We start from the raw sequence: 17,436 nt of genomic DNA on the forward strand, positions 1-17,436 counted from the left end.
GTGTGTGTGTGCGCGCGCGCGTGGAGGAGGGGCGCGAACAAGAGCGGATGCCGGCGGATATTTCACCCCCTGCTCTATTCACAGTGCACTCATTACACATTATTCACTGCCGGCAATTATTTAAAGCTCTAACCCTCCAACACGAATAACTGAAGCGTGCATTAAAATCACAAACTCACTTATAGAATGCAGCTATAAAGTTACACACTGTGCCGTTTAGTTTATCAAATATACTTATGTATTACTACCAGAACCTGCTACAATACACCATTCGGCCTGTTCAGGCGGCTTTGATTACATTTCCATAGTAACAGCTCTGGCAATAGTCTAATAATATCTATCTAATTATACCATGTGCTTATTTAATGCAGTTTATGACAGTTTCTCTTGTAACTGACTCACAGGGCCATGAAATCAAAAGAGAAAGCTACCTATTTGATATGTGGTTGAAATTTTTCTTACCAATGACAAAGACCTTAAAAAGCTTCAAAGTTTACCATTTCAGGACTTGCCCTAATATTAAGTCTAATATTAATTACATTTAATAAAGAAAAAAGTGTAGAAAAGACTATTGAAGTGGCTGATGAGATGTTTATTTAACATTTATGAAATGAATCTCCAGTGTGGGTGATTTGTTACGGGTTGCTTTTCATGACAGGAAAGTCTTCAGAACGTATTATTTTACTCAGACAGCACATTTCTTGTATTCACTTTAAAGCAGAAAAAAGACAGAGGTTGGTCTAATTATAACATTAATGATAACAGGCAGACATTTCTTGCAAACATTTTGCAACCATTACACAACATTAAACAAATAAAAAATAAATTATTTTTGTTTTACAGATCAAAAAAATAACATTTGCTGGACAATAATTAGAATCAAATCCTTCTGGATATTTTATTATTGGACTTTACTAAATTGCAGTATCACAATTACTTTGATAACTTTCCTATGAACAACTTTCCTATAACAGCACATTTTTATACCTTACGTTATTACTTATTGGAGCTCATGTGTTTCTATTTACAGTTTGTTATCCCCCTTCCCCATCCATCAGCGTAAAACCACTCCAGAACTGCAGCTGAATCAATATTATTGGGCTAGCACACCATTCTTAGCCCAACAATACACTGATGCGATGACTAATGTGTGATGCTGCGAATGCTTGGATTTTTACACACCTTATCATCACTGCTGGGCTGGGACCAGTCCACCAACCTTAAAAATCCCAAGGATATTTTAGTCTGAAACCACTGATGAGTTCAGGAAATCATGGAAGAGATCAGCTTTAGTGTTTAACTGGACAAAAAGGAGCAACTGTGCTGATGTGTCCAAATAGTCAAATTAGATGGCACTCATTCAGTCACTGTCAACGCAGAATCCTGTCCTATATTATATCTGGCAAATAGTGGACACTTTGCTTTGATGGACATTGTAGAGAGGACGACAAATTGTTCACAGAGACAGAAGGGCTGCAGTAAATGTACAAATCATGATATTTATCTTAGAAAACAAAGTACTTTGTGTTGCAGCCAAATACCAAATAAGCGGGTTTTAAGAGTTTTGAATAACACCCACTCATGCTGTGCTGATGGTGATGCATGGTATAGAGATTGCATTTGAAGACAAAAAAGCTGCTGACAAGTTCTGCGAACACAGGAGACGAGTGTCTGGAGAGAATGACAGAATCTTAAAGCCTGTCAGCACGAACAGATCAAGTCGCTTAGCAAATACGAACTCAGACACAAACACAAGCAAAAACACACACACACACACACACACACACACACACACACACACACACACACACACACACACAAGCATGCTTTGTTCCAGAACACTGGAGTTAGAGGTGTGCATACCTGCAGGGTTTGAGGTAATGAGACAGGAAGGTACTCAACAGTTCAGTGAACTCATGAGTTCTAAAGACACTAAGATTCACCAAAAGGTGATCACAAAACAAACTGTTTAAAAAACAACGATAATAAACCTGATAAAATAATTTGTTTTCTTGCTTACGCATTAAGTCAAACATTTACAGGATTCTTGAATAGTAAACTATAAGTCTATATACTATATAGTAAACTAAAAGACTAATTGACCTGATTTTCTTTTTATTTAGATTTTCTTTTTTTTACAGATGAAAGTATTGTTTTGAATGCTTTTCTTTAAAAAGTGCACATTTCTTTGAGTCATCTCGAAGTGCTGTCACAAAACATGAACCAGATCTCGTACTGTATAATGGCTCCATATGGTATATGGTCACACAAACAGAGCCAGCTGTGAGCATTAAAATCCTGATGCTCTGGGTGTGTGAGAGAGTGACCTATGCGGTGGTGAATGTATGTGATGTTGATTATCCCTTTTCCTTTAAAGTCCACAAAATAAAGGTTTGCTTTATACATCATATAATTCACCACATAACTAAGATGCACATTGACTGAACTTTGTAGTTAGAAGAGAAAAAATGCAAAAAAAAATAAAAAATACTGAATAATTTTGCTGATATCAGAGCACCTCCTGCTGGCCATAATGGGCATTTACTTTACGTGTGAAGGTGAATGTGAATAGGAGGATTGACAGTATTCTTGCTACAGCAAAGCAGTGTGACTTTCATATAGAATTTATGAATTAACTTATAACCTGAACTATCCGTCATGAATGATAACATATCACTTAATTAAATATATTCTACAATTTAGTGAATTTATGATGAATATTGCTGTATAGTGCTTCAGTTAATGTTCACATCATATATCAGAATGAATTAGAAGTATGACCTCATGGCATGGTTATACCAAAATGGTTGTTGTTATTTTGGGAACCATCACTTAATTTATTTTTTTTTATATTGAAACACTTTACACAGAATGTTAAAATGAGTGACATTTCTATGGATGGAAACATCAGTTTGAGTTGCACAATTAGTGTAGTAACTCATATAATTACTTTTTACAACTATGGTGGGCAATAAGTCATCTCAGCATGCACAAAACACAAGACCCTGAGGTGGATGGGCCTCATCAGAAGACATAATTTGGTTCTAGTTCTGTCAGCCAAGAGCCTCTTATTAGAAAACCCATCCAGAAAGCTTAAAAGAATTAACAAATTAAAAGATTAAAAGAAAAACAAATCACCAGAAAAACAAGTCATTTTCCACTCTGTCCAATTTTGAGTCAATGCTCATGTTAGCCTGAGTTTGATTACTCATAAAGTAAAAAAAAAAAGTTTACTTGTGAATTTGAATGTATTTTGCTTCCTGATATGACACTGGTATGTTACCTATTCCACTTTTGTTGCATTATTAATAGTTTGTAAATGTATTTTCTTGTCATTATAAAAAGTGTAAACAATGAATCTGAACGGAATGAATAGTCCTTACAGAACTAAATAAACTGAAAAAAACATGGCACAGATGCTTTCACGTTGCACAAATGAGGTAAAATCCCAAAGATGACAGGTATCAATTGTCAGAGCAAAACAAATCATATGTGTCAGTCTTCACCCTCCCTGGGTTGGTAGTTATTATGTGATGGAGAATTCTTTCTACTTAATTCATGAAAAAGTAGCATATTAATAGGAATAAAATGTTCGTGCAGGTTGGTTCAAAAGCCATGCAAATAGTTTGGTCATCATAGTGGCAACATATTCCTCTTTAAGTGATTTGAATATTTATTAAAATAAATTCACGTCACGCATAAATGTTTGTTTTGGTTTGGCTGGCGAAAGAATGACAAAGCTTTTTGTTTATTGTGCATCATTCTAATTGTCAAAAAACTATTGTAGAATGGAAGGAGGATGATAGGGAAGAAATGTAAGATAGGTAGAGAGACAAGGTCAAGAACAACATACCCTAGTTGAGTTACAGAATTCCAACATAACTGTATTTGTTTGAATAAGTACAAAAAGTTTCTGGCCAAAAGTTTAACTACATTTAATTCTTCTTCTGGGAAGCCATTCTACTCGATGGTTTGAAGCGTTGGAATGGGGCACAAGAGCATTAGTGAGATCAGGCACTGATGTCAGATGATATTAATTGTAATTGTAAAGGAACAGATCAGGGAAGAACTGAGCAGAATATCAGACCCTTTATGCCATATACTGCACTATACCCAATGTACTATCAACCTTGTAGTAAACAATTCGATGGCTTTTTATTAATTGTGTCCATGGAGCATCTATTTTGCACTTCACAAATTCTGGCTCATTTCAGACTTTACTGCACTCTTATTAGTTGACTCAAATACAGGTCTTAGCTAAAAGAGGGTTTTGTAATACTTTTAACTTAATCTCTGCTTTAAATGTTGCATTTTGTTTGTAAATGAAGATATATGGACACCTGACATTTCCATTAAAATGTATTCTTTCCCAGACTGTTACTACAATCTTGGAGGCTCACAATTGTCCGGAATGTTTTTGGATGCAGTAGCATTGACGTTCCTCTTTACTTGATCTAAGGCACATAAACCTGTTTTAATATGACAAAATCTATGTACAATGTGAGCTCCATGATGATATGCTTTACGGGTTCATGGGTTTGAGTGAAAGATCTTGTGTGGCCTGCTACAGAGCTCTGAACTCAACCCTACTGAACACCTTTGGGCTAAATTGGAACACTCAGCCCAGGCCCCAGGACTTTTCTAATTTAAGTAATAGCTCTTGTGGCTGATTGAGCACAAATTTCCCATAGCACAGTCCAAAATCTAGTGCAACATCTTCCCAGAATGAAGGAGGTTATTATAACATGTGAAATGGGATGTTCAAAAGGCACATATGATTCTTATGGTCAGGTGTCCACAAACGTTTGTCCATATAGGGTACAGTAGTTTGATCTTTGGTAATGTCTGCAGCTACGTTCAGTACTGTAGTTTTTCCACAAATTTGCTTACATTAAACATCTTCTAATGCTAAAGAATAGTTTACCAGAAAGAACCATGACATATTTGAATAATCTACACACAAAAAAGAAGCATTGTATTCTGGATATGTGGAACAATGCGCATGTCCAGATCTGATGCTCTGGTATTTGGAAATGCAAATAAAATTTTGACTTGTTAAAAGCAAAAGGACATAAGGCAACATCATTCATTATTTTTACACAAAGCGACTGATTGTCATATACTGTATGAATTTTGCGATTTATTTTGCGGCACAGATTTTGGTAAGTTTACACTTTGTTTTTAATTTTGCATGGGCATGTGGTGTTCATGAACTAAGTTGAATGATTGTTTTATTTTTAGAGAATGGCAAGATTATTTATTTAGACATTATTTAGACAGATTGTTCTTTTATCTGAACAAAGTAACAATGATGAGTTTGTGATCACGCAAGTGGATTTTGTGATACAAAATTGTCAGTGACAATTGTACATCAGAATGTATCAGAAGCTCAGGTACTGTATAGTACAGTACAGCACTACAAAAAATCAGACGACAAAAGAAAAAAGGAAAAGTATGGGGGGGCTTATTTAAAATGTACAATTTACTGAAGACAAAATATGTAGTATATATTTTAGTCTGTATAGTGTGTATAGTTTAGTCTGTATAGTCTGTATAGTGTGTATAGTTTAGTCTGTATAGTCTGTATAGTGTGTATGTATGTGTGATGTGTCATTATGTGACAAAGAATGCCAAAGGGAAAAAGTTAAATCAAGGTGTAAAGCAAATTAAAAAGTAAGTAAACTGAATGCCATCATTATTCTCAACAGAGTTTTTACTGGTGGTATCCTAAGTTTGCAACCTAGTGAACAATTGTTGATTTACTCATTAATAGAGACTTCAAAAAACGCTTTTGTATGTTGCTCTGGATAAGGGCATCTGCTAAATGTCTGAAATGTAAATGTGTTGTTGGTGTCTGGGTGTCTATCTATCTGTCTATTCATAACAGAAAGCCACTGATATGATGCTCCTCTACTTTATGGTTTTGCTGGTCTCTGAAGTCAATGGTATTTCAAGCTGTAATTCATCAAAAAGTTTAGGTAAAGATATAAAAGTATGAAAGTTCACACTAAATAGACTTTAAACAAATGTGTTTTTTCTGACATCAAATGAAAAAATGCAAAATGTCAAAGACATAAGATCAATAAAATAATTATGCATTATTATTTTGTGTGTTTTTTAAGTCTTTAATTTACATTACATTTTTGTACAGTATCAAACAATATTTCATCAGCTTTTGTTACACTTGCTTGTTTTTTTCTTTTTCTTTCATTTTTCTTTATTATTTTAATCTAACTATTTTACATTATTAACATTATTTCTTTTGTTTATGAAGGTTTAACTGAGAACCTTGTTCTCTACAACAGTTCAGACATACAAATTGCACAGAACGTTAGTACAGTGCTCTGTACCTGGGTGGATTCTCAGTGTTATGTAGAATGCAATTTTGATCATCTCAACATAAATATAACAAATATTTTCAATACAACAAGTGTATCTGAAACCCATTCAAACACAGGGCGAAGCAAAAAACTTGTCTTCAAAATAGGTAAGTTATAATAAGAATTTTTTTTTAAAGAGTTTGTAATTTCTTGGTTTAATTTAAACTTTCCTGTGGTAACTGTTAAAAAGGATAATTGTGCTTTATGTTTTTTTGTGTTTTTTTTCTTGATTGCTTGTTTATTTTTGACTAATATTTAGGTTATCAGGAAATCACATGTAATGTCACAATGTGTGCAGTGAATGAAATAAAAGCACTGATAGAAAATTCATCAAAGTCTACAAACCTGAGAGATTCAAAAAGACTTACACAAATAAAACGCATGTGTTCTGATTTGTTTGCTAAAGAAAAAAGCATTAAAAAAGTTTACATCAGGTATGAAAAATATTAAATACACTTATTAGTTTATCAGTAAGTGTCCACAAACTGAAATTGAAAAATATTTGTGTAACATAGGGCAGAGAAAGTATACATTGATGCTCTCATCAACTTACCTTTTATTGGAGCAACTAAAGATTATGACCTAGAACAATTTAGCATGACTGTAGTGAAGATGGATATGATGAACACCACAGATGTCGGCCATGTAAAGCTCTCTGCTCCAAAGGTAACACTTACCTCACATGTGCAGGTGATTAATATCTAAAGAATAAAACATTAATGGGCATGTTATTACTGTGTGATAGGTGCCTGGTGATGATCAGCTTTTAGATGTATTTATCCCAATTGAACCTTTTGTGAATGTCTTAGAGAGTCAGAGCAAAGTTGGAATATTGACATATACTTCTGCTCAAATGTTTATAGTAAGACTTTTATAAACCTTCATAATTTCTTTAAATGACATACATTTAAACTCAAGTTCCCCCCATGATTTAAAATTTATATTCATTTACCTCACACCTCACAGGATGACGAGAGCACTGTGTTGAAGTCCAATGTCATCCGTGTTGAAACTGTCGGACGTGAGCTTAAGGACTTGTCTAATCACCTTGTTATCAACTTTACACTGAAAAGCAGTGGCATAATCCCTGTAAGTGATTATCTGTAGTTAGTTACATTTATAAAACGATCATGTGATATAAATTTTACACGTTTTTTTTTTTTTTTTTTAAAGACTGACACGTTGCAAATCTGTATGCAATCTATTATATATATATATATATATATATAAATTGATTAAATAAATGGAATATAAATTAGTTTACATTTTTTAGACCCCATTTGGCTAATACAGATGCGTATGTAAGTGTGTGTGTGATTTTGTCACCGATCCACCAGCCACACCATCGCCAAACCCTCCAATCACTCCAAGCAGCTCACCAACTTACTAATCATCCACACCTGGTCCAAATCAGTCACCACACTATAATAACCCCGTTTATCCACAAGCTCATTGTCCGTTCTACAGCTTAGGCTACAGCTTTTCTCTCACTCTGCCACAGTTTTCTCCTGGTTTAGTTTACCTTTGTTTGGTGCGATTCTTCGTGCTTTCTGCCTTGCCCTTTTTGTTCCTTATTAAAAGGCCATCGTTGAAATCACTTTGGTTTCCAGTATGTTCTTTGCGCCTGACAGATTTGTATTTAAATATAAAATTTTCTAAAGTTATGTTTTACTAACTGTTCTGCTTATTTTAGCATACTTTAACAAATGTCTATTCCTTCCAGCCTTCATTTATTTACTTTCTTGATATGCAGAATTGTCAGGTTTTTTTCCCTTTTAAGGGAAGCTGGACATAAAACGCGAAAGAATTAATAGCACTAGCATTCGCTGCTAACCACTTTTTATTTCACTGCATATAACTTTGTTTGTGACAAGTTGTGACTGAATGCACTTTGTGTGTGTGTGTGTGTGTGTGTGTATGTATATATATATATATAATTAATTCATGTGATTAAATATTTTTTCCAATGTTTACAACCTACACTTTCATGTGTAGAAAACCTTTTACATATTTATTTACATAATCACAGGAACATTTTTGTTCATTCTGCCCTTGTGTTTGTTCTCACAGATAAACTATAACCTGTCATGTCAGTTCTATGATGTGAATGCTAATCCTGGTATGTAGGTTTTTGCAGTAGTGCAAAGTTTTAGTTATAAGTGGTAGGAATTGATTGAAAATGATGATATCAAGAGTGCTCTACAAGCTTTATATTCTTCTGAATTAGTAATGACACATGTGTCAGGTTAATAAACTTAGGAAATAAAATAATAAAAATGTTTTTATCAATTATTAGTATTATACATTTTTACATTTCCATTTATGATGTGTACACATACTACCCTAGCTATTGGTAGGTTTAAGTTAAAACTAACTGCAGAGTTTTATTTGGTTGCGAATAGGGTTGGAGTGGAATAACATGGGTTCCTTCACTAACCTGGAGAACTTTAACAGCAGCAACACTGTAACCTGCTCATATAATCATATGACCCCCTTTGCTGTACTTCTGGTAAGCACTGAATTACTGAAATGAAGTTATATAATTTTTTTGCTACAAAATAAGTATTCTCTCTCTGCTTTTGTGTGTGTGTGTGTGTGTGTGTGTGTGTGTGTGTGTGTGTGTGTGTGTGTGTGTGTGTGTGTGTGTGTGTGTGTGTGTGTGTGTGTGTTTGTGTTCTATTAGGTTGACATGAAAGAAATTGATCCTCGGCAGTGGAAAATCTTGTCCTCTCTTACCTACATAGGTTGCAGTCTTTCATCATTTTTTTCAGCAGTCACCATCTTCCTCTACATTTTCATGAAGTGGGTATTATAAATGTTATGATAGCCATTTTAAATGCATGATAAGTACTGTATATGAGCAAATATATAAAAAAAAAAAAAAAAAAAGGTATATAGCAATACACAATTTTGGCTAATCAGTTACTTTTTAAGTGATATGTTTCTTTTAAAATGTGATATTGTAACTAATACTAATACAAAAACAGTGAAATAGGATTACACAGTTAATTTTCGCAGATGCGCTAAGAGATGTGTACATAGCTGAGAAAGCAATAATTGTTTCTTGTATTTCCACAATTCGGGCAATAAGCAGTGGTCAGTTGTGGTTCAAGGTTCATGTGATTTGTGGCTACAGACCAGAAAGGGTGTGAGTTCAATCCAAGCACCACTAAGATCACAATGTTTGGGCCTGTGAGCAAGAGCCATAACTCACAAAAATGCCCAATTATATGAAGAAAAAAAAAAAGCATTAGCCAAATGACCAAATGTCAAAAGTACATTAAACATTTAGTAAGGAGGAAAATAGCATATTTTTGACTTCAGAACCTATAGATTCATCTTCAGTAATCTCATTATCTTATTTATGTATCTAGTGATCACAGTCAAATACAAAAAGTCAGACCAAGTTTCAAAACACATTCCATAAACATTCCAACTTTTATCTTCATGAGCACTTATGGTCATCATGATAGAAACAACTTCCATCAGAATAAAAATGCTTCATTTTTCAGTAAAGGTGATCAGTCTGAAGAATCCTCCTACTTTCAAAAATGAAAAAAGGATCCAAACCATTCTATAAATACAAAAATATTCATGATCTGTCAGTAGATAATATTCAACACCATCCATAAATACAACACAAAGATAAATACGTATACTCTTTTTTTTTCTTCAGGAGCTCATACAAAGACACTTCCATGGGTATACACATGTCTTTGAGTGTGGCTGTCTTCCTCCTCAACACCAGTTTCTTGTTCATTGAATGGGGAGCTACATTGTTTGGAGGGGATGTCTGTGTCTTAATAGCAGTGATAATACAGTACAGTCTCCTGGCCTGTTTCTCCTGGATGACCATTGAAGCTTTACACTTGTACTTGCTTCTAATTAAAGTGTTCAACACTTACATCAAGCACTACCTTCTCAAGCTGTCACTGTTTGGTTGGGGTGAGGAATCAAAGCATGTGTTCTACATTGCAAAACACACTGCAATAGCTTATGCTTTAGCCTAATAAGTAATGACTATCTAATTCAAATAAAGTATGTTACATTAAAAGTTCCACTTTATTAGGAAGACATACAAACCCACTTGTTCATTCAATAATAAGGTGTCAGCAGTGAAATGCAGACTCACTGCATCTGAAGAGCTAAAAATACGCTTAGAGTTATGCACTTTGCCGTTAGAGAGGGATGTTTCTAGACTACAATATTATTATTAAAAAAAAAATTTGAGCTGCATGATTAGTACATTGCACTGCTGCCACATAAATAGATAATTGGATATTTGCATGAATGTATAGTGTGCGTGAAGGTGTTCCTTTTAATGTGGCCACTGAGTTAAGTGTAGAGTAGATAACACACATGAGGTCCTGAATTGTTTTTTTTGTTGTTTTTTTTTCCCCAGGAGTGCCTGCTGTCCTTGTTGGAGGAAGCTTGTGTGTGTTTGGCAGAATGCCTTTTTATGGCCGGAAAGAGCTCAATTTATCAAACACAAACGAAACTACATACTTGTAAGTAAATGTGTTAAAAAAAAAACTTGTAGCTTGTAGCAAGAAATCTTAAAAATGTACTGAAAGGCCAGTCAATGTGTACATGGCACTATTACAATATACGTATAATGATTAACTGTATGTGCTGTCTGATCCTAAATAACACAAAATTTCTGCTAAACAGCTGCTGGATTATCAACACTCAATTTCTGTACGGCATGAACATCTCCTACTTCTCCTTAACATTCCTGTTCAACACGTGTGTTCTGGCAGTAGTGGCACATCAAATATTTAAGCTGCGATGCTTGAACAAAAAAGGCAGGAGGCTTCCATCTTCTAAGGACATGTGCACTGTTCTGGGCCTGACCCTCTTGCTAGGAATGACATGGGGTTTGATTTTCCTCAGCTCAGGATACACAAACTACCCCATTCTTTACCTCTTCTGCATCTGCAACTCCCTGCAAGGTACTGCAATACACAGCACTGTACTAAAGTCATCATTAAACGTATAACTTTTATAGATTTCCTTTTCTTATATTCACCCTTTCATACCATAACATTTGGATTTGTTTACAGTATTTATATTCACCATAAAAAGCAGTGAGACAAAAAGGATAAAACACTATACCTGGAAAAACCTTCTGATGTCTTTGTGAAAAAAATGTATATTCAGGTTTAAAACATTTAACACCAAATTAGAAGAGCCAACATATTACAAACATCTTTATTTTTCATTATATAAATATTAAAAATATTACACATTTTTAAACAAACTAAAGAAAAAATTCAAAGACAAATTAAGCAAGATAAACTAGAGGCATGCTGCACTGAATACAGCTAATAGTGTAAAAAGCAGCAAAAATCGATAAAATGAGATTGCAGTTAGACTGTGTAAATATATAACTATGTCATGTCATAGAGGTGATTTACATACTTTATTTTCCTGAAAAAAAGAGCCTGTCCATAAGTGTTGTAAGAAAAACAGATGAGAACAATGATGACAGTAATGAAGAAGTAGTTCATAACAGCATAGCAGTGACAAAATACATGACGTACTTTGGGTTCAACGGAGTCAGAAAGAACGCAAAACAAACTCTGCCCAGACATTTTATATTGTTCTTCCCTTTGAAGTGTAGATGGGATTTAGCTTTGAAATGTAAACATGGTGGGGTGATTCCACTATCGAGCATAATTAAATTAAGACTATGATTAAGATTGATCCAACTGAAAGTAAACTACATTTTTGCGGATGAGCTCATTTTAATTTAGCGTGGGGTGGAAACTGGGTTGAGGCATTCTGTAAATTCTTACAGTGTAAACACTACATATGCAAGGATTTATATGAAAATAAGGCTAAAAATTTTTATAACAATTACATCCTAATTGCATGACCTAACCAATAACTGAAATAAAATTTTCCATATAATACATTTACACTAATTGATCATACAATTACTTATTTCTGAACAAAGTCTGTATTTATATCAGTGTGATACATGTAAAAATAATTTGCATGTCTGTTTAATGATAAAACTCTCGCCTCCAGAAAGCTAGCAGTTAACACCTGAACCTGAATAAGTTTTGCGTGAATCAGGTTGTTTGTAATCTAAACAGAGAACCACAGTTGTCCAAACATTCTTTTCCTGAGGGCCACATACAGAAAAATATACGAAGAACTGAGCCACTCACTAGTCGTGAGGTATACTGCCTCACTTTTAATGCACTAATATTTAGATTTTTATTTTATATTTTACAAAAAGGTTGGTGGGTCATGCTCTCAGTGACAGCCTAAGATCAATTCTCAGGATGCTGATCCTTCTTCATTGTCTTGTATAAAGGGAAAAATAGGAGAAATAAGAAATGTGGTTTTTATGAAAAAATAGAAATTTTTCCACTGAGTCTGAAAGTTTCTGCACTCATTTTTCACTTTTTCTTTGATTGTTTGCTTTGTGGAGAAGTTGCTTTGTTCAAGACCGTAGCGCTACCTAGTGTTAAACCTAAGAAGTACAATACAGTTAAGTGCAAATATTAGGTGAGAGCCATAGACCCTTATATATTCAGACTTTTATAAATGGCAATTGACAATGTATGACGGGCCGCAGTTTGGGCCTATTTTGGACAACACCTGGTGTAGATGAAGGAAAAACTGATCAAACTGAGAAAGGAAACTACTTTGTAATGTTTTTTGTAGGGAACCAATCATTACATTACTGATCTGTATCCCTGTATCCCTATTTATTACCCACACTGTCTATACTGTCTCACATTGTCTGTATTGTCTTATATAGTCTGTTTTTTCTTGTCTTGTCTGTTTTGTCATGTATAGGTTTTATTTATGTCTGTACTTTTGAGAGTCACAAACAGCTGGAACCAAATTCCTTGTGTGTGTCAACACACTTGGCCAATAAACCTGATTCTGATTCTGATGGGAAAAAAATGTTCTGTGAGAGTGCATGATGTTAATTTTTAAATTTTCGATGTCTAGGTTTGTTTCTGTTCCTGTGGTTTTGTGGTACAGTCAAGAAGAACAAGACTCTCAAGAAAGAAAACTCGACTGTGTCTACATCATCTAGAGCAATAAGGAATGTTTATGAAAGCAGCTTTACCGACTGATTATATATTGTGTTATTTAGTGCTACATGTTATTTAGTAGTGATTTGGTGATAGATACATAAATATTTACTTATATCATGTTACCACTGAGAGAATACTGATAGAAATTGGGTTTGTTTGAATTATACAAATTTCATAATCAAATACGCAGTTCACTTTTCCATATTGAGCTAAAAGTTCCTTATTATTGACGTTACAAAAGTAATGATACACAGTGTTTCAGAAACATTGATTGTGCACTATAACATTTATAAGTATCTATTATGTTTTAGACCTGAGACATTAATTTCTCATCACATCCTATCACCTGATAAATTACCCTAATTTCCGGACTATAAAGCGCACCCTTATATAAGCCGCTGAATTTTACAAATATTTTTATTTTTAACATAAATAAGCCGCACCTGTGTGTGTGTGTGTGTGTGTGTGTGTGTGTGTGTGTGTGTGTGTGTGTGTGAGTGAGACTGAGGATTATGTGTTTATTATTTTCTGATGCTCATTTCTAAGTTTCTTTGTCTAACCCATAACGCTGTTGCCAAGAAAAATAAAAAAGCACCCGTTTTGGAAACCTGTCTGTGCTTATATGATTTCATTTGCAACTGGAGTTAGTGAGCTCTCCCTTCACCCAGACTCAACACGTTACAACGGCTTGTATGTAAACAGTAGCCTACCAAGAAAGTCATTGTTCACTGTCTTCCTCCTTCCTTTCACAACTACTGTTTTTCTCTCAGGAGTTTATCTTTTGGCATCGTCGTGCGTTTAAAAATCAACACCGGTGGAAGTTTTTTCTTCCGATGCCGTGCAGCTCAGAACACAGGTGAGGTGCGTTTTTTCGTTTCCGTTCGGAAATTTCATTGTTCTAATGTTATGGGGTTCAGTTTTTTGGCTTGAAGTTTGTGAAACCGGGAAAAACCCAGGAAAAATCAATAAATTAGCCCCTTCGTTGTTTAAGCCGCGGGGTTCAAAACGTGGGGAAAAAGTCCGAAAAATACGGTAATGTCTCAGGTCTAAAACATAATAGATACTTATAAATGTTTTAATAATTTCTCATCACTTCCCATCACCTGATGGGTTCCCTGGTGGTGTAGTGGTTAGGATGCGGTGCTCTCCCTGCTGCGGCCCGTGTTCAATCCCCGGTCAGGGAACCAACCCCAGCCACTCTTAGTGCCGGTCCCAAGCCCAGATAAATGGGGAGGGTTGCGTTAGGAAGGGCATCCAGCGTAAAAACATGTGCCAAATCAAACATGAGGATGATCCGCTGTGGTGACCCCTAACGGGAGAAGCCGAAAGAAAGTTTTTTCCTATTACCTGATCTTTGGGTTTATGTATAAAGAACATATTTAGGTATCAGAGTAACAGAAATCCTCTTTCCAATTGTAATTATCAGTTTATAAACATTGCCTCAATTCATTTCAATATATAAAAATGTATTGCTTTTGTCTATGGGTCTATAGGATGTGTGTGTTTTACATAATATTACAGAAATTGCATGTATTGTATGTGTCACATGTGCTCTGTATTAGGATTAAAACTTTTTTCTTTAAACATTAAGCGTGTATGAAGAAATGATAGAACGGCCTTATGTTAAGTAATATAACAGACAATTGTATGATACAGTATGTTTACATATAATTTAAAAACAGTTTTTTTTATATGAAAGTTAATGTAATTCATGGAATTGAAGCAAGCGATTTTGAATAAACACATTTGAATTTACCACATAATACAAAATAAGGCCTTGTGTTCCGAAGAACGTACATGTCAAATCTGATACTCGTGTATTTGTGTAAGCAAATAAATAGGAGGTCCAGTAACAGGTAGAAAGAAAAGAAATTAATGAATAACTTTTTCTAGTTAAAATCTTTGCTTTCAGATGCCAAGTTAGCTCTTGATTAACTCAATTTATATGACTGAGGAGTTCATCAGCAAAACTGTATGAGGCTGGCATTTCAGAAATAATAAATGAAATTAGAGGTGTGTATAATTCTGCCATTTAATTTGTTTTTGTAGTTTTATTGTAGTGCTGACAGAAATGCAGTAAAGATTTAAGTAACTGCACAGGTGCTTTGTATAGTTTTTTTTTGGCTCTATTAATTTTCTTGTATTATCTGAATTTATAGAACTGTTTAAATATTCTTTTGGTTCTTATTTTCATTTACATTTTTATTAAGTCGATCATCTGAAATTCAATTTGTCTTCACCTATTGTTATGTATCACTACTAAAGTTACACATCTATCTATCTATCTATCTATCTATCTATCTATCTATCTATCTATCTATCTATCTATCTATCTATCTATCTATCTATCTATCTATCTATCTATCTATCTATCTATCTATCTATCTATCAGTTTGTCTGTATGTCCATCTGTTTGTCTTTCTCTCTGTCTGACCATCTATCAGAGAGCTTCTGAAATTAAACTCCTATACTTTATGCTTCTCTCTATCTTTGGAGCTGAAGTTGTCTCCAATACATCACCTGAAAATAATGGTACAGTAATTTAAATTTAATAAAAGATTTACAACTTAAAATTTGAAATTTCAATTGAAATTGTTTAAATATGGTATAATGACAAAGAATCTTTATTGGTGATGCATATGGCACAAAAACAAAATGCCATGTACATGTATGTATATATACACAGTACAATATAAATAGATAGAAAAACAAGATATGACATTTTGTTTGGTTCAGCATGCATTTGACACCAAGCACTTAGAGAGAAGTGTCATGTTAGAGTTATTTGTCTTTTTCTCTAATTTATCAAAAACCCACATACTGTATAATCACAAAGTGTAGATTGAATGAAATAATTGTTTTAAAATTTTAATTGTCTTACTGTAATGAAGTGAAAATGAAAAAACATGTGTACTGAATTGTTTGCTTCAGATACTGTGGAAACAACTATGTGCAACTGGTAAGCAAACAGTAAAACTTACAAACACTTATCCTATTAATGTGTATCCATATGGTTAGACTAAAAAATTTGTCAATGTCTGTGCAACACAGGGCAAAGAAAGTATACATGGAGTCCATATGCTCACCATTTAATGTGGAAAAAAAAAACTTTAACCTAGGAATCTTTAACGTGACTGTAGTTAAGACAAAAATTGCGTTGTGATAAGTTAGTTTTAATGAAATAAATAGTACACTATAAAGCCTATCATTTGAATATTTGGTAAGGTTGTTGCATAATATTACAGTTTTTCTCAGTTGCTTTGGAACATTTCTCGCATTTCTCATTTCTCACAGTGACTGAAAATGCACAAAATCCTTCTTCCTAAAGAAAGACTTTCTTTTGTTTGGCACAAAAAAAACAAAACAAAAAAAAGACAATTTCACACATTTTGGTTAAAACAAAGAAAATACCTATTGGTGTATTTGTTCTACAAAAAGTTAGCTTTTTCCTTAAAATTAAAGTTATGGTAAAAACTAACTTTTGCAAACTAGTCCTAAGTTTAGGGGTCACTTTGACAAAAATGGCAATAACTCATGAACGGAATAAGATATCTTTACCAAACTTGGTGGAAAAATAACGGTTCTTGTAATTTTAGATTTTTCAAACGTGGCACTAAGTATAGGACAGAAGACTTGGGAAAACAAATGTGGGAAATAGACCACACACCTTTAACAATCAAGCCAAGAACTGACACAAAGGGGAAACCTAAATATACACAGGAAAGATCAGACACAGTGAAAACAATAGGAACTAACAAACGACATAGGGCGACATCTGGTGAGGAGAACAGGGAAACACAAGTAAAGAAAAAAAGGTAGAAACCCAACAATATCTCCCCCCCCCCCACCCTGAATCCTGACAGACTCAACTTTTATCAAAACAATTTCTTAAGTATACAGCATTCAATTATTATGACCATGATCCCCTCATGTATACATCTCATTTTGTTCTAATTAGAGAATGACTGCACTGACAGAAATGTAAACAGCTCAGA

At 34.1% G+C, this 17,436-nt stretch overlaps 1 protein-coding gene and 1 long non-coding RNA gene across 2 annotated transcripts; both read left to right on the forward strand.

Annotated features, from left to right (window-relative positions):
- Window positions 1-5,091: 5,091 nt before the first annotated feature.
- LOC310736234 (adhesion G-protein coupled receptor G5-like) lies at window positions 5,092-13,818 on the forward strand. Its single transcript, XM_083559623.1, has 14 exons — window positions 5,092-5,162; window positions 5,888-5,978; window positions 6,275-6,487; window positions 6,640-6,814; window positions 6,896-7,046; window positions 7,126-7,242; window positions 7,347-7,469; window positions 8,451-8,499; window positions 8,783-8,889; window positions 9,064-9,182; window positions 10,057-10,325; window positions 10,783-10,888; window positions 11,052-11,332; window positions 13,353-13,818. Exons 1-14 carry the CDS (start codon window positions 5,127-5,129, stop codon window positions 13,478-13,480), a joined length of 1,965 nt encoding a protein of 654 aa, XP_083415749.1. The 5' UTR covers window positions 5,092-5,126; the 3' UTR covers window positions 13,481-13,818.
- A 646-nt stretch (window positions 13,819-14,464) lies between these two features.
- Window positions 14,465-16,586, forward strand: LOC310736243. The gene is made up of 3 exons (XR_014536494.1): window positions 14,465-15,454; window positions 15,834-16,400; window positions 16,493-16,586. It is a non-coding gene; the product is annotated as an uncharacterized lncRNA (long non-coding RNA).
- Window positions 16,587-17,436: the final 850 nt, after the last annotated feature.

This window comes from Silurus aristotelis, assembly GCF_946808225.1.
Source record: "Silurus aristotelis genome assembly, chromosome: 13".
In the NCBI taxonomy this organism is placed as follows: Eukaryota; Metazoa; Chordata; class Actinopteri; order Siluriformes; family Siluridae; genus Silurus; species Silurus aristotelis.